General features: G+C 38.4%; 1 protein-coding gene across 1 annotated transcript in view; it reads right to left on the bottom strand.

The window, feature by feature from the left end:
- Positions 1-949: 949 nt before the first annotated feature.
- Positions 950-25,700, bottom strand: part of dgkab (diacylglycerol kinase, alpha b) — a 28,601-nt gene continuing 3,850 nt past the window's right edge. Inside the window, exons 8-25 of the mRNA XM_026220673.1 lie at positions 25,368-25,465; positions 21,375-21,396; positions 21,168-21,285; positions 20,290-20,378; positions 19,018-19,128; positions 18,778-18,867; positions 18,591-18,665; positions 16,808-16,881; positions 16,578-16,652; positions 16,408-16,493; positions 12,800-12,889; positions 11,887-12,047; positions 11,718-11,782; positions 11,513-11,603; positions 7,406-7,580; positions 6,894-7,014; positions 5,644-5,704; positions 950-2,075 (exon numbers count right to left, since the gene is read on the bottom strand). Coding sequence (XP_026076458.1) covers positions 1,998-2,075; positions 5,644-5,704; positions 6,894-7,014; positions 7,406-7,580; positions 11,513-11,603; positions 11,718-11,782; positions 11,887-12,047; positions 12,800-12,889; positions 16,408-16,493; positions 16,578-16,652; positions 16,808-16,881; positions 18,591-18,665; positions 18,778-18,867; positions 19,018-19,128; positions 20,290-20,378; positions 21,168-21,285; positions 21,375-21,396; positions 25,368-25,465 — 1,680 coding nt within the window. The 3' untranslated portion in view covers positions 950-1,997. The remainder of the gene's footprint in view (positions 2,076-5,643; positions 5,705-6,893; positions 7,015-7,405; positions 7,581-11,512; positions 11,604-11,717; positions 11,783-11,886; positions 12,048-12,799; positions 12,890-16,407; positions 16,494-16,577; positions 16,653-16,807; positions 16,882-18,590; positions 18,666-18,777; positions 18,868-19,017; positions 19,129-20,289; positions 20,379-21,167; positions 21,286-21,374; positions 21,397-25,367; positions 25,466-25,700) is intronic.

Below are 25,700 nucleotides of genomic sequence, written 5' to 3' on the forward strand. Positions count from 1 at the left end.
CAGGCTATTGGGCAAAATGGTTCAAAAATAAAATCCATCCAATAAATATAAACACAAACCAAACAGTATTTTCATAAGAGCATCAAGGCTGTAGGATATTGAACTCTTACAAAAATTTTTTCGAAGCAACGGAAGAGCACCTTGATTTTTGAAGGTGTTCTGCAGAAATGCATCCAGGTGAAGTCCCTGTTAGTGAGGATCACAGGAGCGACCAGACTCCAGGTGTATAATGACAGACAGACCCAGCTGGAGGAGATTTTCACCCACACTGATGCCAACTTGCTCGTCATGGCATTGTAGTCTACATCAGGACTTATTTTACAATAAAAATAAATTATATAATTCAGCAAATACTTATATGTATGTGCCTGCTGTTGTGTGTGTTGCTACTTTTCTATTCAAATTGTTCAAGAATGCAACCTCATACTTCAGAGATCACTGGGAAATGCACACACCTGTACCAGTTTGTGAGAGTCATCATGATGTAAAGAGACGCCAGGAACAGCATGAAGTGAACGAAAGCGTAGCTGTACTGAAGTGTCTCTTTCATTGTCCTCCACAATCGGTGCTGTGAGCTCTTCTGCCGTCTCAGGACTTACTGTGCAGCTTTCATCCACAACTTCATCCACAGCTTTCATCCTATCTTTAGCTGCTAGGGTTAGTTTATTAACTTGACTGGTATTGGAAGAGCATATACTGTGCAGAAGAAAAAAGGAAGCTTTTTATGGCATAAGCATTAGAACTCTAGTATGGCTCTGGATACTAATGTTGTGTTCAACATAATGTCTTCAACAATGTTTATTAATCTTTTAAAACTACGTCAAAAACTTGGAACATTACCATGCATTCTTCAACGTTGTTGGTTATCTGGTCCAACTCATCGATTATCAAACCATATATATATATATAGAAGAAATAACACTAACACACACAGAAAGAGTGGGGAAAATATTTATTTGATCACCTGCTGATTTTGTAATTTTGCCCACTTACAAAAAATAATGGATCTGTAATTTTTACGGTAGGTTTATTTTAACGTATATAGACAGAATACCAAATAAAATAAAATGTTTAAAAGGTTTTTTTCTTCTTTTTTTGTCGTTATGCCACTGTTAACATTAAACATTACAAATGTTTTCCCTGCAGAGCAAACATATCCTGCGTGCAAAAACAAAGGCTAAAATATAAAATATTCACTTATGCATTTAGTATAAATACAGTGGAATCATATTTAAAATGTGTTAATTACAATCTCCTTCATGACTGTCACAGTAATACCTTAAGAGAGAACCAAAACACAACTGAGATTAATAAAGTCACAACTGAAAACATCAGGAGTTAAGAGAAAGAGAAGAATTCAATGAAGAAGAGTTGCATGATATTCTAGGATCATATACAAAAGCACGGTATGATTATTTATTAAATGTATTAGTTTCACTGCTACAAGGTTGTGTGTACATGAACATTACACAATAGTGAACATGAACTACCAATTCATTTTAATAACAATAAAGTGACAGCACAATGAAGAACTAACATTATGTGACAATGAACAAAATTCTTATTATGAATTAACATCAAACAAGATGAAAACTGTCTGAAAAGATATTCATTCATTCATAAAACATAATTTATGTATGCAATATCTAATACATGTTACATGTCCAGTTGGTAATGTATAGACCCTTGTTGTAATGTGTTACCCATCACAAACTCAATCGTCTGAGATACTAGGACTACTTCTGTAAAAGGATTCTTAACTAACAGAAAATGCATAATGTGCCAAACAAATTATCAGTAAAGAGTAACACAAGCCTAGTCCAATGAAGGAAAAAAAGGATTTACTTGAAAAATGATTTTAAATATACTATAAAAGTAAAATGTTTACTATTATAGTACAATATACAGTGTTCAATTACAAATGGTATAATGTTCTACAATATCTTCTCATTTCTCATCTACTTTATCTTCTGTGCTGTGATCTTCAGGCTTCTGCTTTACTTGGGGAAGCATCCCAGTGATTTAGCAGGAGGACCCATCAACATTTTAGCCTGATTTTTGTGTGTGATGTGAATCTACAGATAGACAGACACAGACATCAGTTTTATAATAATTAGGAAGTACACATCTACACCAAATATCACTTCACAGAATGCAACTTGAAGGTTCAAGCATCTGTTATTCACCTTATCCCATATGTTTTATCCAGCAACAATGAAATCTGGAGTTTGAATGTTAGAGATCAACACAGAATAATCACAATACTCAGCATGTGGTAATGGAGGGACTCATTTACGTGATGCTATAATGTGTACCTCTTTCAGCATTACAGGTGCTGGTCATATAATTAGAATATAATTAAAAAGTTGATTTATTTCACTAATTCCAACTTGTATATTATATTCATTCATTACACACAGACTGATATATTTCAAATGTTTATTTCTTTTAATTTTGATGATTAGAACTGACAACTAAGGAAGATCCCAAATTCATTATCTCAGAAAATTAGAATATAACTTAAGATCAATACAAAGAAAGGATTTTTTAAAATCTTGGCCAACTGAAAAGTATGAACATGAAAAGTATGAGCATGTACAGCACTCAATACTTAGTTGGGGCTCCTTTTGCCTAAATTACTGCAGCAGTGCGACATGGCATGGAGTTGATCAGTCTGTGGCACTGCTCAGGTGTTATGAGAGACCAGGTTGCTCGGATAGTGGCCTTCAGCTCTTCTGCATCCTTGTGTCTGGCATATCACATCATCCTCTTCACAATACCCCAAAGATTTTCTATGGGGTTAAGGTCAGGCGAGTTTTCTGGCCAATTAAAACAGGGATACCATGGTCCTTAAACCAGGTACTGGTATACAGCTGCGTTGACCTTTGACCTCAGAAAACACAGTGGACCAACACCAGGAGATGACATGGCACCCCAAACCATCACTGACTGTGGAAACTTTACACTGGACCTCAAGCAACATGGATTGTGTGCCTCTCCTTTCTTCCTCCAGACTCTGGGACCATGATTTCCACAGGAAATGCAACATTTACTTTCATCAGAGAACATAACTGTGGAGCACTCAGCAGCAGTCCAGTCCATTTTGTCTTTAGACGCTTCTGACTCTGTCTGTTGTTCAAGAGTATCTTGACACAAGGAATGCGAAGCTGAAACCCATGTCTTGCATATGTCTGTGTGTAGTGGTTCTTGAAGCACTGACTCCAGCTGCAGTCCACTCTTTGTGAATCTCCCCCACATTTTTGAATGGGTTTTGTTTCACAATCCTCTCCAGGGTGTTGTTACTCTATTTTGTGTACACTTTTTTTCTGTCACATCTTTTCCTTCCCTTCGACTCTCTATTAATGTGCTTGGACACAGAGCTCTGTGAACAGCCAGCCTCTTCTGCAATGACCTTTAGTGTCTTGCCCTCCTTGTGCAAGGTGTCAATGGCCATCTTTTGGACATCTGTCAAGTCAGCAGTCTTCCCCATGATTGTGTAGCCTACAGAACTAGACTGACAGACCATTTAAAGGCCTCTGCAGGTCTCGACTTGACTTAACTTGACTTTAAATATATCAGTCTGTGTGTAATGAATGAAGATAATATACAAGTTTCACTTTTTGAATGGAATTAGTGAAATAAATAAACTTTTTGATGATATTCTAATTATATGACCAGCACCTGTATGTTTAGTTTCATTGTGCATTTGCTATTGTGTCTGTTCCCAGTTTCTCCTTTATGTTGTTATCCTAGTTTATTTCCTTAATTCAGTTCTGTTCATTTCAGTTTTCACCTTGAGTAATGTGATTATTATTCTTAGGAATTTATTTGCATCATTTATCTCCTTATAATCATAATATATGCTGCCAGCCTTTGTTTAAACTGACCGAAGAGGTAGTGAGCAGACCAATGCTGCACAAAGTGACTGGTTCAGGTCAGAGTTTGTTAGTGGGAGGGGGGGATGGTAGGACCAGGGGACGTGGGAGCTGGTGGGGGTGGTGGTTCAGAGCAAAAGAGAGGAGGGGGAGGCAAGGTCAGGAGGAAGTTCAGCTTCCTAACAGCCTGATGAATGAAGCTGTCCTTCAGTCTGCTGGTCCTGGCCTTGAGGCTTCGCAGTCTCCTCCCTGATGGCAGCAGACTGAAGAAGCTGTGTGACTGTGTGATGGTGCTGGATGTGTTGCTGCCGACCCATACTGCCAGAGGTCTTCCAGTCAGAAAGTCCACCAGCCAGTTGCACAGCTAAGTGTTGAGCACCAGCTGGACCAGTTTGAGAATGAGCTATTGAAGGATGATTGTGTTGAATGCTTAGTCTTTTTTTCTCTAGATGTGTGAGTGCTGAGTGGACGACAGTGATTGAAGCAGGATGGAGATGGCTTCTTTGGGACTGGAATGATGGTGGTAGCTTTAAAGCATGTTGGAACAACAGCCTGACTTTGTGAGATGCCCAGGGATGTTGTCAAGACCTGGAGCTTTGCGTGCATTGATCCTACTGATGGATCTCCTCACTCTGTCCGGGGATAGCGTCATCACCTGGTCGCTGGGAACAGGTAAAGTCTTCTGAGTAGTGGTGCAACTCTGTTCCTCAAAGCGAGTGAAGAAGGTGTTCAGCTCATTCAGCAGGGAGATGGTGCTGTCACAGGTCCATGGTGGGGTAAACACCATAATTAATGTAAATACAAAGACCGCTGCCGCAAAACTTACCTCCCTCGATGAGAACTCTGTTCACTCGATAGCATGTCTGCTGATCGAGCTGAATAGCACAGTCCTGAACTCTGTAGCTGTGCCATGTTTCCGTGAACACAAAAACACAACAGTCTCTTACAGTCCTCTGAGTTGAATGTAGTAGTCAGATATAATCCAGTTTATTGCCCACAGAGCGTACGTTAGCCAGTACGATGGTGGGGATAGCTGGCTTGTGTGGGTTAGCCATTAGCCTAGCCCAGATAGCTCCACACTCACCCCTCTTCTGCTTCCTCTCACGTCACTTATGGTGCCTACGCTGTGGGCAAGATGCAGTATTGGGGGTCGGTTTTGGTGAAGGCCTCCGTAGCAGATCGAGATCCCGCAGCTCTTCCACGTGCATGGAGTATAACTCTAAAAATGTGGTTCGGCCAACATCGAGCAGAAACTTATGACTGTATGCGTGCTTAAAGTCAGTGGGACGCGATGAAGACATTCAAAACACTGTGACTCATGAGACAAAAAATATTAAATCGCCATTCTGACGAGAGAGAGAAGCCGCTGCTTGTGGAAGCTTTTTTTTAAGCAAGCAAATACTCAAAACTTTAGGATTTAATAATTATTGCAGCGAATACCTGTTTCTGGTATGTTTGCCAACCTTTTTTTTTAACCCTAACTGATGCAGTGTGTAGCTTTTAATTTCTCAAACAACCTTGTTCATATGCCAGAAATATGTTAATTACTGCAATAATGATCCATTCCTAGACTCTTCCAAATACTCGTCCAAATAGTGACTTTTTTGACCAGATACCCACATTTATAACATACTATTGATGCATAATTAAACATTTCAATTAATGAAAAATCACTGTAAACAAATGAATATTGACACACTATGACAACTTAGATGCATACAAATCTTCACAGATCACTGTCATGTAGGTTGTCCAAACATAGACTTACTGTGCATGGAGGCTGCATCCACGGTTCTCCATCAATCTGCATGGGCAGAGTTTTATATGTTCTAGAGAAAGATAAGAAAAATCAATGCTCTATCAAGCACTGCAGCTCAACATACAGTATCAACTTATCAAATAACTTGAAATCTACAATCTTTATTGCAGTACAAAATATATTAAAATACATTTAATTAAATATCATCTTGCTTAATCGTATGAGGGGCCAACTTGATGCATACTTGATGCATTCATTGGTGTTTGTAAAAAGTTTTTCGATAATACATATGAAAAATGTTCACTAACGTTAATCAATCTATTCATTTCACTAGTTCTGTAAACCTTTTCAGTAATGCATATTAATGCATTTTACAAATGTTGATCAAAGTGTTAAATGATTAGTTCACTTTCAGAATGAAAAATAACTGAGAATTTACTCACCCAAAGATATCCAAGATGTTCATGTCTTTCTTTCTTCAGTCGCAAAATAATTCAGTTTTTTCTCCATATAATTGACTTCAAAGGGGACCAATGGGCTGAAGGTCCAAACTGTACTTCCAGTGCAGCTTTAAAGGGCTTTACACAATCCCAGCCGAGGAGTAAGTGTCTTATCTATTAAAACGATCATTTGTAAAAACATTTAAATATGAAAACATTTATATACAAATGCTCGTCTTGCACTAGCTGACTTCACGCATTATGTAATCATGTTGGAAAGGTCTCGCGTGATGGAAGCAGATGAACCGACCTAGTGTTTGAAAGTCAAATGCCCTTAAAACAACGTTCAATGATTTTTGAGGAAAGTTTGAGGGAAAAAATGAGTTTTTCACCCTACCCTACCTTTCTGAAACTTTTCTACACTGATGAAGAGCTAAACACATACAACTTTTCCAACGTGATTATGTAATGCCTGAATTTGCAGACACACATCATGGAGCTAGTGCAAGACAAGCATTTGTGGTTAAAAAGTAAATACATTTTTATTATTTTTGGAAAATGACCCATCGTTTTGCTAGATAAGACCCTTATTCAGCGGCTGGGATCATAAAGAGCCCTTTGCAATTTGGACCTTCCAAGTCCATTATATGGAGAAAAATCCTGGCATGTTTTCCTCATTAAATATCCTAAATATCCAGATAAATATCCATATCCTGTTTCCACTGTACATTATCAGGGAATTTTAATTCTGGAAGTGAACTTATCCTTTAATTACACTACAGTTTGTAAGAGGCTTTTCTATTCAGCCCCTCATATTACCTGATAGTGATGTGAGCAGTCTGAACCAGACGATGTGCTTTACTCTTCAAACCAGTGTAAATCTGACCCATTTCCACAACACTCTCCAGTCCCACAACCTCCAGGAGTTTATCATTCATACCTACAAGTATAAATTGCATTTAGTGTAAAAGACTATCATAATTGAGAATCGTGACATTTTGCCAACAAGGGCATCAAACAACCATGAATTTGACAGTATTTGAAAAAAAAAAAAGACTCTTTTTAATAGAAACCTGGTGTTAATGCGAACACACTGGTTCATGTTATTTAAAAGAAAAAAAAATTATTCTTATTGTAAAATGTAATCACTTGCTGTGAAACAACTTTCTTTTTCAACTGAATTCACATTGGGCCATTTATTTCATTCCCCTTAATTAATGCAATACATTTATTAAGGTCAACAAATAATGGTCAATTTTCCCTCTCAAGTAAACACCTAACCTAAGAATTGTGGGCAATTTCTTATTAAATTGTAATAAGAATTAGCTTACCCTGTGAGCACATCTCAAGTGCATCAGGATCAACAGTGACCTCTTGCCACTTCTTTAGTTTCCCATCACTCTTTGTTTCTCCCCACAGGTTTGAACCGCCGTGCATGCTGGGAATGTTCAGGACAGCAATGCCCTCCAATGAGAGTCTGCTCAGTTCAACTGGAACTCCACAACACTACGGTGACATTGACACTACAGCTCATTTTGAAATATCTCACTGAAAGTAAGACGTGAGAAAAATAAGACAAAAACAACTATAGACCCTTTTAGGGCCAGTGTCACAATTACGTCACAGCACTAGACAGAAGCAAAACAAAGGGAAAACTGGAGGCGGCCAATTCAAACCAGCACATATTCAGCTATATGAGGTGCTTAAAATATCATCTTGTTGTGATGTTGGGTGCCAGAATCGATGGAGTACAGGCTCTAATTAGAAATTTTTATTGCATACCTGCTACTGTTTCCAGACAAAAAACTGCAGACAGCTGTTGTTTAAAAACACAATAAAACGAGTGGACTGGATAGAAACAATCGGTAAAAATGTTTGTGTTTGTAGCACTCACTTCTTGTCAGAAAAGGTTACATAAAGTATTGTCTTTTGTTGTTTTGGATTATGGTATATGTTATGCGTCTAAAGATTTCTTATGCATCTCACAACATGCAAGAGTAGCCTATGTCCTGTATGAAAGTCTGTGCATGTGTGTAAAACAACTAACTGATGATTATATGTTTAATCATATGTAATTTTATATACATTGTGACTGATTGTGCCTGGAATTTTATGAACTTGGTTCTTAACAGAAAGTTTAAAATTTGAATTGTTTTCTAGAAAATATTCACATCTTACTTTAAATGTGCTGTATGTAATGTGAAGTTACTGTAAGGTCACTTAAACTTACATCATTTGCAGGAGGTATACTTTAAAATAACTATTTGTCCATTAAATGCACACATCTTCAAATAACATATCCATCACATTAAATGTTTAACTTCTTTGTGTATTTTGGCCCATTACACTCTCGTGTAGCTGTAAAAATAGTTGCTTGAAATATATACATCTTCATGACTAGACAGACACAGGTGGGCTTCTCTTTATTACACACGTTGGGTTTGTGTATCAGGTGTAATCCTGTCAGATCGTCCATTCAGCGAGTCAGTGTGTACGAGTCTGGTTTCATCTGTTAAAGTTAACCATTACAAATAACCTTATACCTTACATATTTAGGTAAAATCTGATTTTCTCTGGTCACTGTAAAAAAAAAAAAAGCTAACAAAACTTCAAAGCTAGCATTAGTGAAGCAGTCAGAGAATCTTTCTGCCTCCACAGAAAAACGTCACACTGGTTACTAACCGAAAAGGGGTCTATATTAAGAAACTTTCTATCAGAACAAGAAATATTTATTTTTTATTTTTTCAGGGAAAGCTGTTTAAAGTTGTAACTTACTTTTCAAGTCGTTTCATGTATCTTTTTTTCTTTCTCAGAATTGTTTTACTCCTTACACATTAAAGGCGCAATATGTAATTTTTCTGCTTTAAAAATAGCAGAAATCACTATATCTATGTTATATATATTTTTTAGTTGTGAACTTACATCGTCCCGACAGTTTCCACGAACTTTCAAATCCGGAGAAAATTATAGTTTAATTAGAAGACACGGCACGTTTCTTTATTTCCGTTTTGTCGCCCGTCTATGGCGTCATATAAACTTTGACCCCTCTAGTTTATCTAACTTCCTGCAGAACCGCCAAATACAAAGGTGAACAGAAACAAAGACGAGACGAAGAAGAAAAAGTAGTAGCTTTGATTGAGACTATTATATTTTATATTTATATTCGTATTTAAACCTCAATCAATAACTTAGTTATGGATCATGATTATGCTTTGCCTGCACGTTCTGTGAAGCGTAAATGCACGGGTGAAATAAATGACCCGAGATGGTTTTGGGACAAGAGAAGCTACAAGACACGGGTAAATATTGGAGTTGCATTTCCAAGATAGAGAGAGCTTCGTGACAAGCTGAAACTACAGAGAGATGCCGAACTCGCTTGCATTCTGATAAACAGGTATGCATCCATTCAGCTAACTGTATCTATCCGTATATTTTGTGAAACGATGATGTCTTGTGTAAAACGCAGACGGACGAGCTCTCATGTAAATCTACATTTGTTCTATATCTAGCTGAATAAAGTAGGCACAGGTGTTTTTATATCGCTGTATTTCTGAAGGAAGACTTGCATGTTATATGCCTGATAGCAGCGTGTGAGCGTAGCTCTGCTTTGTTTACAGCTGTTACTGGGGAAACCTCTATTTCTCGCGCTTTATGTCTATGCTTTAAAACATCTCCTGCTGGCAAATAATGAATTGCATTTTCATTAAGTCCGCCTGATCCACGCAGCAAACATTTTGTTTGTTATCAAAAAATATCTACTCTAGAGGGACTTGGCTGTTGTTATTGATTCTATTTGGAAGTCTACCGGAAGTTAAGTTAGGTCCACAAAAGCGCTCATGCGCAGTAGCGTTTGTTTAAAGGGACAATAAGTAACTTTTTAGGTATTTTATTATCTAAAATCAATATTTTTATTCATAAATATGCCCTCAATGGTGTACAAATACCTATGCCAATGTTTAAACTAATCCTTGTAAATGAAGAATTTATTATCTTTATATACATGGGACGGGTAGGTCGACGGAGGCTTCCATGTAGTTCCGCCATCTTGCAAAACTATAATAGCAGAGAGGGACAAAAAGTACTAAGCCAACGCGTTTCCACAACGCGTTTTCGGTCAGAGCCAGAAACGCAGGTGCAGAGCAGTGAGAGGCGCTTGAAACTGCACCGGCAAGTTTAAAAGTCTGGATTGCATTCTTATTATGGACCATACATATGCCGCGCCACAGGAGAAGAAAACATCGTCGCCAAAACAGTCAAAAATAGAACGTAAAAGGAAACGTGACCGTAGATTACAGAAAACAAGAGTTAATGTCGGGGAAGCTTTTTCTAGGTGGAAAGAGCTAATGCTGGATAAAGATTTCAAAAGAGACGCTGAAGTGGCCAGTTTTCTTCTTGACAGGTAAGTCAGTGTTACAGTCTATATTATAATATTTTTTTTATATCTAACAATGCACATTATTCAGAAAATATAACGAATAAATTAGACATAACTACTAATTACAATATTTCATGTTTTCCACAGTCAGTAATTCATAATGTAACATTCGTTTGTTAGTTGTCATGTTGCAGTTTGTTTGAAATAACACACCTGTTCACCTGAAGGAAAACTCGACGAAGTGCTATTAGAAGACATCCCGTCAAAGCTTTTTGGTACATATCGCCTACCGTAGATGCAACGCGCATTTGAAAAAGCGAGGCGCTGGAGAGCAAAATTAGTTTGAATGCAAAATACAATTTCACCACTAGATGGGAGTAATTCCTACTTAGTGTCCCTTTAAGTTGTTGCCGTTGAAACCGTCTATATCTCTCCTTTCGAAAAGACGTGATTCTTGTCAAAATACTAAGTTAGAATGAGTGAGGAATGATAGGGAGCGACAGAGCGCGTGTTCCAATGAACAACAACTCCCATGATCCTTACGCTCTTTCCCGACGTCATCAAAGTACGTCTTATGTTATTATTTTGATTGAGTGACCCCTGGTGGCCAAAAATTCCATATTGCACGTTTAACCCTGCCAGACATATGATAATTTTATCTATTTTTGTTTTTAAATGGAAAAGTTCATTAAACATATATTACAAAAAGGCCTTTTATTTGCTAAAAAATTATAAACTGTTAATCAGTAGTAGATTGTGAACAACAGGTTGTTCAACAAAGTCTTGATCACGTTGATAAATGAAATGCCTTTTATAATGCCGTATATCAAATATAATACCATAGGCTTTAAAGGGTTAAATAAGCTCTAATGTCATGTGATTGAAGGTTCCTTACCAAAATAACATGTATGACATGTCCTGCAAAAACAGGTGTGTTAAATCACCTTCTTTATCCTGGGCATCGATGGCAAAACATTTAATAACTTTGTTTGTAGACTTTATAGTGAGAAAAGTCAGTGGAAATCCTGTGCAACTATTAAACAATCACCTCAAAATCATTTACCTCAATGGTGAGACATTCCTTGAGGTTCCTGCAGGAAGCTGAAATGGTCTCATGTGTTGCGAGTTGAAAATACCACAGCTTATTTCTGGCTCTTTCATGTCAGAAAACAGATAAATGTAGGACAGTTAGAACTAAACTAAGCAATATATGCAAAAACTGTAGTCAAAACACAACACAATGTACTAAGCACATTTCAAATCCTTACCTACTGTTGAACTTCTGTGGATTCTTCTCTCTCATAATGTGAAACTGGTGTGCTATAGATGCATCCTGTTGAAGGAACCACCAAAATTATTGACACAAATACAATACACCTGCAAAATACAGAGCCAAATGACTCAAAATCCATCAAGAGGAAATGAAAAGGGCCTCACCACACCAAGAGAGAAATAGTTGTTAATGATGTCGTTAGGCACCGGGTCACCCTCGTCTGCCGAATCTGCTGGAATGACTTGCAAACTCCAGCGATCCATCTCTACCAGTATACTCTCTTCAATCTGCTTGATGATTTCTGTCAGATCAGTGCCTTCATATCCTGTGTAATACAATCCGAATTAAAGAAATTAAATTATTGAGTACCACAGCATCAACCATGTGACCAGTGTTTTGCCAGCGACCAATTTTATCGGAGGGCCCTCCAGAAGTACAGTAAGGAAATGTACAGTAAATATTACTTGTATTATTCCCTATCAGCTGCTATTTACATTTCAATTCAGCATAGTGTTTTATTCTAGAGTCTTATTAGGTACAGAAATCGGTCACTTCAGTTTCCCAACTCAGTTTTCAAGCTGATCGAGGCAATTTCTCACACTGACCAACAGAAATCAGCTTGATTTGAAAGTCATTTCTTTGTGAGCTATGTTTCATACAACACTATACCACTGATAAAGGAATTTGTTTTATTTATTTTTTTCTTGCCGGCACCTTAATAGCTCAATAGCTGGGGCTGAAATATGTACAAAGTAGATACTACATTTGGTTTAAAACTTACTTTTAAAAAAGTATGTCCCATAGAGCATGGATAATATGAATTCAGTTTGTGAGAGTTGGCAAATCATGCTTTGTTTCTTGAAAGTGTTACAGTAAACAAAGTTTTGTTGCTAATATTAGTAGTAAGAACTCTGGCTATGTAGACAGAAGTTCTCATGTAATATCAACATAGCAGCACCTAAGATAGGACAACTCATTCAGTGTAACATCATACATTATCGGCATGAGAGAGCATGTGGAAGTACCCGACTGATGCAGAACGTGTTCATGGACAAGGCTTTTTAAGAGAAGACTCACCCCCACCCCAGTGCAGACACCGCGCCAGATCATTTCCTGTCCCAAGTGGAAGGATTGCAACCGGAGGGCGAATCGCCATTTCAGCTTTATCTGAAGTAAAAAACAAAACGACAGGTCTGCTTCAATTAACTCATTTAATTAAGTATTGCATTGTTAAAAACTTAGAACCATGGTGAGAACCATGGCGGACGGAGAAGGGAGAGGAAGCGCACGTCGGCTGAGCCAGTGCCACTGCCCATGATGGCCCCAAGTCCAGCACCACTGCACAAGATGGACGCCAGCCCAGCACCACAGCACAAGATGGCCGCCAGCCCAGAGCCACTGTGCAGAATGGCCACCAGCCCAGCACCACTGCCCATGATGACCATAGGTCCAGCGACACTGCACAAGATGGCCGCCAGCCCAGCGCCACGAGGCAAGATGGCCGCAAGCACAGCGCCACAGCACAAAGGGGTCGCCAGCCCAGCACCACGATGCAAGATGGCCACCAGCCCAGTGCCACTGCCCAAGATGGCTGCTGAAACATTCTTGTATTATTTCTCTATGCTGTCTAGCATCCTAGAGATTCCAAAGACTGTTCACGTCACGTCTGCTGAGCCAGCGCCACAGTACAAGATGGCCGCCAACCCAGCGCCACTGCCCAAGGTGGCCACCAGCCCGGAGCCACTGCAGAGGATGGCAGCTATCGTTGACTTTCCAGAGACGAGTCAGGTTCCCATTGACCCTCCAGAGTCGAGTCAGATTCCCGTGGACCCTCCAGAGTCGAGTCAGATTCCCGTGGACCCTCCAGAGTCGAGTCAGATTCCCGTGGACCCTCCAGAGTCGAGTCAGATTCCCGTGGACCCTCCAGAGTCGAGTCAGATTCCCGTGGACCCTCCAGAGTCGAGTCAGGTTCTCGTGGACCCTCCAGAGTCGAGACAGGTTCCCGTGGACCCTCCAGAGGCAAGCCAGGTGCTTGGGGACCCTCCAGAGTCAGGACTAGTCACCGTTGACCTTCCAGAGTCTGGGCTAGTCACCGATGACCTTCCAGAGTCAAGGCTAGTCACCGTCGACACTCCGGAGTCAAGCCAAGTCACCGGTGAAATTCATGGACAAAGGCAAATCACCAGTGTTCTTCATGGGCAAGGTCAAGTCACCGACTATCTTCACGGGCAAAGACAAGTCACCATTGATCTTCATGAACAAAGGCAAGTCACCATTGATCTTCATGAACAAATGAAAGTGAAAGTGAAAAGTGAAAGTGAAAGTGAAGTGACATTCAGCCAAGTATGGTGACCCATACTCAGAATTTGTGCTCTGCATTTAACCCATCCGAAATGCACATACAAAGAGCAGAGAACACACACACACACACACTGTGAGCACACACCCGGAGCAGTGGGCAGCCATTTATGCTGCGGCGCCCGGGGAGCAGTTGGGGGGTTCGATGCCTTGCTCAAGGGCACCTAAGTCGTGGTATTGAAGGTGGAGAGAGAACTGTACATGCACTCACCCCACCCACAATTCCATCCGGCCCGAGACTAGAACCCACAACCCTTCGATTGGGAGTCCAACCCTCTAACCATTAGGCCACAACTTCCCCTTAAGTGCAAGTCAGCAATGATCTTCCCCTTAAATGCAAGCCATCAATGATCTTCACGAACAAATGCAAGTCACCAATGATCTTCACGAACAAATGCAAGTCAGCAATGATCTTCATGAGCAGAGTCAAGTCAGCATTGATCTTCTGGAATCGGTCTTGACCACATGGATGTGGTGGTCTTCTGCTCCGCCCTGGGGGGCTCCGGTCTCGACCACACGGTTGTGGTGGTCTTCTGCTCTGCCCTGGGGGACTTCTGTCTCGACCACACGGATGTGGTGGTCCTCTGCGGCTCCCAGGTGGGCCCCGGTCTTGACCACACGGATATGGTGGTCTTCTGCTCCACCCTGGTCTCCTGTTATGTTGTTGTTGTCGTTGTTTTTTTTGTTTTTTTTCACTTCCTGTCCCTGTTCCCCTCTGTGAGCCTGGCCCTCCGTCCCTCCCCCTGATCCTCCGCCGGTCCACCTCCCTCCTGGTCTCCCTGTTTTCTGTTTGCACTTCTGGTCTCTGTTCCCCAATTTACATGTTCCTCTTGTCTCTGGTTTCCCCATTTTAACTGGCCCTCCGTTCCTCCCCCAGATCCTCGGCAGGTCCACCTCCCTCCTGGTCTCCCTTTTTTGTGTTTGAACTTCTGGTCTCTGTTTCCCCAATTTACATGTTCCTCTTGTCTCTGTTTTCCCCATTTTACCTGGACCTCCGTCCCTCCGCCTGAGCCTCCACCTGTCCACCTCCCTCCTGGTCTCTTGTTTTGTCAGTCTCATCTTGGAGCGTGTGGTAGCCGCTCCGTAGAGAGGGGGTATTGTCACAGTGTCTGGTTTGTGTCCCCTGGTTAACCACTAGATTTCCTCTTTCCCCACGGTGTCTGTCGATTCGTGTTTGATTGTTACTTTGGTTTGGACCCATGCCTGGACTGGATAACGATTTTGGATTACCCCAATAAAAGACATACCTGCACTTGGATCTCTCGCTGTGTTTTCCTGTGTCCCGATCATGGCAATAACATAACATAGACATAGATACAACTATACAATAAGGGAATGTAAAAAAAAAGACATATAATAAAAACATGTAAAAAAAAAGACATATAATAAAATTAAAGTTAAATAAAGCAGCACGAGGAACGCTCCTTTTCATCTCGGAGACGCGTCCTGTCTTTGCTCTTGCCAAATTCAGCTGTGTAAATAGCCAATCCGTCATGGCACGAGCACAACAGGCTCTTAAAGGGAATGTAAGATGAGACTCAAAAAATGCCCAAAAAACACCCATTAATCATTAAGAGAATAGGGACAACCTGTTTAGACCATGCGACCGGGTGCGCCAAACGTTTTTTCTGTCATAAAAATTGCAAAAGTGGGTTTGGACGCCCTGAGTGCCCCTCCGACAAACAGAAAGGTGATTGGTTGATTTGTCTCATGGACCGATATAGCGGGGTCTTATTTCCTTGGAGAAACAAAAATGCATAAAAATTTTCAATGGAACCCGATTGCTATTTGTTGCCCTAAATAAAATCTCACAGGAACCTCAATTTTTTCAACTTCAAATTTGGAACATAACTTATTTAGATATAAGGCTTTAATTTTATACCAATTTTAAAGTAAAATCTGTTATGTAAAATATTTATAATAAATAATCAATAATCAAAAATAAAAAATATTGCATATTTTATTTACAGTACATTTACACTTCTATAACTTTTTGATACTAAATAAAAAAAATATATATATATTTTGCAATAATCTGCTGATTTTCTTCTTTAAAAGAGACCAACCTTAGGTATATATTCCAAAGTGTTCATAAATTACATCAGTTTAGGTTTGGTTATTGCACTTTAATGCTTTTTTTTAAAAAATGGGGAGTGAAAGGGTTAAGGTTCATGCACTTTACCAAATAAACTATGATAAAAACATCAAAAGCTGACTAAACAAATGGGTATAGGTTTTAATGGGAAACAAAATACAATGTTCATAAATAAAATTGTGTGCATAACATGACACATCTTTGGATCTGTGAATAAATTTGTGTTTCTCACCAATAGCATCTAAAATCCACCCAACAGTGCCGTCTCCTCCACAGACTAGGACTCTGCATTTAAGAAGATTTTGAAAGAACTGGAGCCTGAAATGCATACACATTCATAGACATATGAGTTTTTGAACTGAATCCATAATGGTGTTTGTCCACATTATGTATAAAACATACCCTGGATTTGGCCCACCATGGTCAAGATTGAACACCTGTCGTGGGTTTAGGAGGTACTGAAACTTTCTCAAAACTCTAAAACAAACCAGAAAATGACATTAAGCATGTAATTTTAAATGTACTTACATAAATGTAAAAAAAATGGTTGTGGTCTTGACTATTTTAGGACACTAAACAGCCATCAGTAACTGTTTTAATGAACAGTTCTTAAAGTCAATAGAGAGTATAACCTTTTTCCCTGTTTTCCGCCACTCTTTGGATTTACAAAGACCAAAAGAGGGGTTGTGTCATTCACAGGAAATATCTAAGTAGACAGAGTAAATACACATATAAACAGAGTGGAAAATGATAACACTAAAGCATAGGCATACACATTTATGCATTTTGTATTACAAAAACACAAACAGTGGTGCAGAATTCTGAATTTTCTGTATTTCTGCATAAATATGACCCAAAAGATCATAAGATTTTCACTCCAAAAGCAAGACATGTAATAGTTCGTGAGGATGCAAAGGACCCCAGGGTAACGTCTTAGCAACTAAAGGCCTTTCTCACATTGGCTGAAGTCCACCTTAACACTGAACAACCATGTTGTGCTTGGCAGAGCTGTAAATTTACATTTATGCATTTAGCAAATATCCATTTATCCAAACCGACTTACAGTGCATTCTTGCTATGTTTTTTTTTTACCAGTATTTTTAACTGTAAGCAGAAAGCCACTGCTCTCCAAAAAGAACATTACTGCCCATCTGCAGTTTGCTAAAGATCATGTGGACAAAGCCAGAGGACTACTGGAGAAATGTTTAATGGAGAGATGAGACCTAAATGGAAATTTCTGGTTTAAATGCGAAGTGTAATGTTTTGAGAATGGAAAACTGCATTGCAGCATAAGAACCTTATCTCATCTGTATAACATGGTGGTGCTAGTATCAGGTTTGGTGTATAGGTTTGGGCTTGTTTTGCTGCATCTGGTCCAGGACAGTTTGCTATCAATGCTTTTAATATCCAAATCCGTTAAAGGATTTTTAGGCTGCATTAATTAGGTAAACCGGAACCGGAAACACTTCCCATAACACCCTATGTACTAGCTACATCATTAGAAGAATGGCATCTACGCTAATATTTGTCTGTTTCTCTCTTGTTCCGAGGTCACTGTGGCCACCAGATCCAGTCTGTATCCAGATCAGACGGTGGATCAGCACCTAGAAAGGACCTCTACTGCCCTGAAAGACAGCGGAGACCAGGACAACTAGAGCCCCAGATACAGGTCCCCTGTAAAGACCTTGTCTCAGAGGACCACCAGGACAAGACCACAGGAAACAGATGATTCTTCTGCACAATCTGACTTTGCTGCAGCCTGGAATTGAACTACTGGTTTCGTCTGGTCAGAGGAGAACTGACCCCCAACTGAGCCTGGTTTCTCCAAAGGTTTTTTTCTTCATTCTGTCACCGATGGAGTTTCGTTTCCTTGCCGCTGTCGCCTCTGGCTTGCTTAGTTAGGGTCACTTCATCTACAGCGATATCATTGACTTGATTGCAAATAAATGCACAGACACTATTTAAACTGAACAGAGATGACATAACTGAATTCTATGATGAACTACCTTTAACTATCATTTTGCATTATTGAGACACTGTTTTCCAAATGAATGTTGTTCAGTTGCTTTGACGCAATGTATTTTGTTTAAAGCGCTATATAAATAAAGGTGACTTTGACTTTGACTTTAAAGAATGGTTAAAGATGAACAAAGTGAATGTTTTGAAATGGTGAGTCAAAGTCCAGACCTTATTCCAAATGAAATGTTGTGGAAGGACCTGAAGCAAGTTCATAGGAGGAAACCCACAAACATCACAGAGTAGAAGTGCATCTGTACTGAGGACTGGGATAAAATTTCATGACTGTCTGATAATCTTTTGGGTAATATTTATGCAGAAATACAGAAAAGTCTGAAGGATTAACAAACTTTAAAGCACCACTGTTCAAGATTGGTTTACATGTAAATGTCTACTTGCCTGCAGAAAGTGTCCATCTGAATTTATGTTTGCCAGGTAATTTTCTCCGAGACTACTTCCTGAACTAGAGTCCATCTATAATTGAACATGAACATATTAGTTATAGCAAAACTGTCTATATATCAACAGAAGCCAAAACAACAACAAAAATAATAATATTTTATATTGTTCTCGTGTTATGGCTTACAGCACATATGGCCCATGGTGGAAGGATGTGATGCTGTAATAGTCCACAGTCACAGTGTGATGAGCCCAGAGGAACACAGTCACTGTGGCGCTACATTCATCATCACAAGCAAAAAAAAACATACACTGTTTACAGTACCAGATCTCTCCTAATAAAACAAACAACTAAATAAATCAAGTCTTTAAGTCACATGTTTGCTTTTAATACTGACGGGCCTGGATACAATTAATCTGTACTCACCATGCGATGACACCACGCGCAGCTCTTTCCTGTGAGCATTTTAATCTTTTTGTGGCAAATCTCACATTTGTTGGAGTCACAGTCAGCACTGATCCAATCGTGAACTGAACACTGGTGAAGGGGGAAAAATAGGACAAGCATTACCTTGCTTTAAAGAAATAGTTCAACCAAAATTTGTTAATCTAAATTTGGTGAAAATGTACTCACCCTCAGGCCAGCCAAGGTAGAAGAGTTTGTTTCTTCATCTGAACAGATTTGGAGAAATGTATCATTACATCACTTGCTCACCAATGTGTCTTCTGCTGTGAATGGGTGCCGTCACAATGAGAGTCCAAACAGCTGATATTGAGCATCTTGTGAAGCAAAAATTTGTTGTTTTTTCAAAATCATTGATTTTTTTTAACATCAAATCATTGCTTTCACCTAAAATATATTCCTCTATCCACAAAATCGATATCTCCTGTGATAAAGTCATCTGATCTGAATCAGGACAGAAATACGGTCTGCAAAGATCAATCACCGTTTACAAGCAAAAACAGTCAAAACTCATTCTTAAACAAAAATGTCAGTGGATTTTGATCAGAGAAGAAAACAGGAGATGGACTTTTTCACTAGAGGAAAAGTTATTATAGATAATAGACTTATATATAATTATAGACTTATATTTTAGCCAAAAGCAACAGAGTAAATGTAAAAATTCCTTAATGAAGGATTTGTTTCTTACAAACACACAGCTTTTGGCTTCACAAGAAGTTAATTGTTGGACTGGAGTCCTGTGGATAACTTGTGCTGTAAAGGACAGGTTTATAATAAAATACACTAGTAACGGACAGATGTATTGAGACCTTACACTTGTGCACACATGTATTTCTCTTCTGTAACACACCTTGTAAACACCGTTTTAAATTGCGCTATATAAATAAAGCTTGACGTATTATCAGATGGGCTGTCATTCTGACGGCACCCATTCACTGCAGAGGATCCATTGGTGAACAAGTGAAGGAATGATACATTTCTCAGAATCTGTTCCCGTGAAGAAACAAACTCGTCTTATGTTGTGGATGGTCTGAGGATGAGTACATTTCCATTTTTATCTTTTAGGGAACTCTTGCTTTAATGCCTTTTTGTGAACAACTTTAACACATAATTAGCATAAACGTTACACAATACAGAACATAATGTGATATTAGCAAATATTAGCATGCAGGTGTTACTGTATTGTCATTTATGAACTGTGCAGCTATTAGATGTACTTTTTTAATCATTTCTCACCCCAATCTCTGTTTTGGACCTGACAAAGGTCCTGACACACGGTGTGTGGTTTTTGTTGGCACAGCTGCTGTGGACAGTGTATTTGCAAACTAGAAATCAATAAAAGAAGAGGGGCAACACTGACAATGTCAATTAAAAAAAGACACAATGAAGAAAGTATACAAAGTCACTAGACAAGGGTATTCTTAATATGCTTTGAAATCAGACAAGACAAGGCCGTACATATGAGTGACATGACAAGACATACAGTCAAGTACGGTGACCCATACTCAGAATTCGTGCTCTGCATTTAACCATTCAACACATGCACACACACACACACACACACGGGTTCGGTGCCTTGCTGGCCGAGACTCGAACCCACAAACTTAGGGTTAATAGTCAGTGTTAACTCAGGGTTAACTCTCTAAACACTAGGCCACGACTTCCCCCAAGTGTTAATTGCACATAAAGGCCAAAAATGTCCTACAGTATCCAATGAATAGTCACTAAATGTTGGGGCTCTTGAAATGGACAATGGATAATGAGAGAATGTGTATAAAGGCCCCTTCACACCAAAGACAATAGATAACCATAGTTGATATTGTTCTGAAATAGTAAGATATAGTTATGATACCAATATTGTTTTAAATGTAAAAGAAAAGTGAAGTCCACATCACAACTATAATGATAATGGCACATATGAATATCATTGAAATCCCTTCCGCAGTATTTTTTTTCCAGATGATGAACAATAAAAACACTGACAGCCAATCAGAATGCATTCTGCATTAAAGAGCTGGAGCTTTTCAAGCGGCAGAACAGACCTTAAAGCTGTGCATCAATATTAAAAATATGCTCATTAATTAAATATAAAAGATTATCATTAATAAACTCACAATTGCATGACAAGCCCTGTTTTCGCAGGCCCAACATCATGCTGTGACAGACAAAGCAATACGTGGGTCTGTTGAAGTTCTTCAGACGCCAGACATGTTGGCCATCTTTTTCAGCTACCTGAAGATAATGTGGAAAACAAAAAACAGTATAATGAATTCCACACCATAAGATTACACATTCATCTGCATATGACAAAGATTATTCACCTTTAATCCAAGCAGAACCACACTGTAAACCCCGACAAGTTAACTTAACTCAAACCGTTTGAGTAAACAGATTGCCTTGATTTAAACCATGTAAGTTTTAAAACTTTGCATTCAAGTAATTAAGTGATTAACTAAGTGCTGATTGAGAATTAGTGATGAACAGCTGCTGTTAACAAACAGAATCACTGAAGAAAAGAGAAACACAAGAACTACTACAACTGACTTCAGACACAGTCTTAGATGAAATCAACTGAAATAAAATACATGAAATCTCTCAAGATCTGATAAAACAACCCCACAAACAGCATCACCAGCTCCACTTATTAATAACCAGACTGACTTTATTTCTGTCAGACGTCTACAGAAGATCTTATTGAGAATGAACTAAGGTTTAGATGTTGATTTATTGTTTCATTTGAAGTAACCATGTTAGAGATCAGTGTCTGCTTTAGTTGGGCTCTTGAACCTTGATTTCTGTCTTAGTCTTTTCTCTGGCTGTTATAACCATGTGTTTCTAAAACACATTTGTTGTAACTCAAAAGCCCAGAAGAAAAGCCATCAGGTGTTAACCTGTACCTAGATGTAGGTTGTTGAACTTTGTATTGGTGATAATCATCAATTATTGATTCATAAGAAGTCTAATCTCTGATGAAATAAGTGTTATGTAATTTGATTGATTACAGTAAAAGTGATCCTAAAACCCAGTGGTTCTTTGATAATCCGTTAATACAAAGACTTTCCAAACAGTGTGGACTTCTATATGGTGTCAATCAGTCACACACAGACATCAATAATCAGAATATGAACCTCAACAATGGTGACCATAAAAAAAAAAAAAAAAAAATCCTGCAGATCATGCTGGGCGCCATGGATGAGTTTTGTTCTACAATAGTACCCAGCATGCACTGCAGCATGTTTTTTTGTCACCATTGTAGAGGTTCATATTCTGATTATTGATGTCTGTGTTTGACCAGTTACTGGCATAGAAGACAAAAGTCTGTGTACAAAATGTTTATGAAGTCATTTTAATATTAATTGAATATTACAGAATCACTGGATCTTAGTGTCATTTTTACTAGGTTCACTTCTACTAATTACACATCAGCGATTAGACTCCGCATGGATCAATAACTGTGAATAATAATGAATAATTACCATCACCTTTATAAAGTATAACAACCTACACCTAGGTACAGATTAACACCTGATGGCATTTCTTCTGGGCATTCGAGTTACAACAAATGTGTTTTAGAAACACATGGTTATAACAGCCAGAGAAAAGACTAAGACAGAAGACAAGGGTCAAGAGCCCAACTAAAGCAAACACTGATCTCTAACATGGTTACTTCAAATGAAACAATAAATCAACATCTAAACCTTAGTTCATTCTCAATAAGATCTTCTGTAGACGTCTGACAGAAATAAAGTCAGTCTGGTTATTAATAAGTGGAGCTGGTGATGCTGTTTGTGGGTTGTTTAATCGGATCTTGAGAGATTTCATGTATTTTATTTCAGTTGATTTCATCTAAGGCTGTGTCTGAAGTCAGTTGTAGTAGTTCTTGTGTTTCTCTTTTCTTCAGTGATTCTGTTTGTTAGCAGCAGCTGTTCATCACTATTTCTCAATCAGCACTTAGTTAATCACTTAATTACTTAATTGCAATGTACGTCTTTCAGTGAACTCAACTGAATTAAGTTCAGAGTACTCATAACTGTTAGTTTTTTCAACTTAAACGGTTTAAGGCAATCAGTTTCCTCAAACGGTTTGAGTTAACATAACTTGTCAGGTTTGAGTGAGGCTGTGTCTGAAGTCAGCTGTTGTTCCTTTCTCTCTTTTCTTCAGTGATTCTGTTTGTTAACAGCAGGTGTTCATCACTAAAGCTCAATTATCTCTCAGTTAATCACTTAATCACTTAATTGCAATGTATATCTTCTTTCAGGGAACTCAACTGAATTAAGTTCAGAGTACTCATAACTGTTAGTTTTTTCAACTTAAACGGTTTAAGGCAATTGGTTTCCTCAAACGGTTTGAGTTAACATAACTTGAGTTCCCTGAAGTTGAGTTCCCTGAAAGAAGATATACATTGCAATTAAGTGATTAAGTGATTAATTGAGCTTTAGTGATGAACACCTGCTGTTAACAAACATAATTACTGAAGAAAAGAGAGAAAGGAACAACAGCTGACTTCAGACACAGCCTCACTCAAACCTGACAAGTTATGTTAACTCAAACCATTTGAGGAAACTGATTGCCTTAAACCATTTAAGTTCAAAAAACTAATAGTTACGAGTACTCTGAACTTAATTCAGTTGAGTTCATTGAAAGAAGATATACATTGCAATTAAGTAATTAAGCGATTAACTAAGTGCTGATTGAGAATTGATGAACAGCTGCTGTTAACAAACAGAATCACTGAAGAAAAGAGAAACACAAGAACTACTACAACTGACTTCAGACACAGCCTTAGATGAAATCAACTGAAATAAAATACATGAAATCTCTCAAGATCTGATTAAACAACCCCACAAACAGCATCACCAGCTCCACTTATTAATAACCAGACTGACTTTATTTCTGTCAGACGTCTACAGAAGATCTTATTGAGAATGAACTAAGGTTTAGATGTTGATTTATTGTTTCATTTGAAGTAACCATGTTAGAGATCAGTGTTTGCTTTAGTTGGGCTCTTGACCCTTGGTTTCTGTCTTAGTCTTTTCTTTGGCTGTTATAACTGTGTGTTTCTAAAACACATTTGTTGTAACTCAAAAGCCCAGAAGAAATGCCATCAGGTGTTCACCTGTACCTACATGTAGATTGTTGTACTTTATAGCTGTGATGATAATTTTTCATTATTATTCACAAATATTGATCTATACAGAGTCTAACCTCTGATTAAACAAATGTGTAATTAGAAGTGGACCTAATAAAAATGACACTAAGAGCCAGTGATTCTGTGATAATCAGTTAATATAAAAATGACTTCATAAACATTTTGTACACATACATTTGTCTTCTATTCCAGTAACTGGTCAAACACAGACATCAATAATCAGAATATGAACCTCAACGATGGTGACAAAAAAACATGCTGCAATGCATGCTGGGTACTATTGTAGTACAGAACTCATCCATGGCTCCCAGCATGCTCTGCAGCATTTTTTTCTTTTTCTTTTATGGTCACCATTGTTGAGGGTCATATTCTGATTATTGATGTCTGTGTGTGACTAACTGACACCATAGAAGACCACACTGTTTGGAAAGTCTTTGTATTAACTGATTATTACAGAACCACTGGCTCTAAGAATCACTTTCACTATAACCAATCAAATTACACAACACTTATTTCATCAGAGATTAGACTCCTAGCAGTTGCATAATTATATATATATAATTGGTTGTTATACCGATTTAAAGTATAACAACCTACATCTAGGTACAGGTTAACACCTGATGGCATTTCTTCTGGACTATTGAGTTATAACAAATGTGTTTTAGAAACACACGGTTATAACAGCCAGAGAAAAGACTAAGACACAAGTCAAGGTTCAAGAGCCCAACTAAAGCAAACACTGATCTCTAACATGGTTACTTCAAATGAAACAATAAATCAACATCTAAACCTTAGTTCATTCTCAATAAGATCTTCTGTAGACGTCTGACAGAAATAAAGTCAGTCTGGTTATTAATAAGTGGAGCTGGTGATGCTGTTTGTGGGGTTGTTTAATCAGATCTTGAGAGATTTCATGTATTTTATTTCAGTTGATTTCATCTAAGACTGTGTCTGAAGTCAGTTGTAGTAGTTCTTGTGTTTCTCTTTTCTTCAGTGATTCTGTTTGTTAACAGCAGCTGTTCATCACTAATTCTCAATCAGCACTTAGTTAATCGCTTAATTACTTGAATGCAAAGTTTTAAAACTTACATGGTTTAAATCAAGGCAATCTGTTTACTCAAACGGTTTGAGTTAAGTTAACTTGTCGGGTTTTACAGTGCAGTGCAGTAGAGGAATGTTGTTCAAGCCGCCTTGTATCCATTCTTGTTGGGATAAAGTACCACTGCTGTCAATGTCTATGGCTTTCAGCGTGTCTCTAAGCACCTAAGAAAATGAACAATGAATAAAACAATTCAAATATACTGCCCTTGTATTAGTGGAAAATGGTATAGTAAGACAGGGAACTTGATGTGCATGGAGGATGATGGGCTTCAACTGCCAAGAGAAACAGCTAAAGCAAAAAAATCAATAAATAAAGGAGAGCATGACATGATTTAACACGTCATTGATGAATGAATTGTAAATGGTGGATGGATGTTGTTTAAAGAGAGAATGGTGA

This window comes from Carassius auratus, chromosome 36 (genome assembly GCF_003368295.1).
Source record: "Carassius auratus strain Wakin chromosome 36, ASM336829v1, whole genome shotgun sequence".
Lineage (NCBI taxonomy): Eukaryota > Metazoa > Chordata > Actinopteri > Cypriniformes > Cyprinidae > Carassius > Carassius auratus.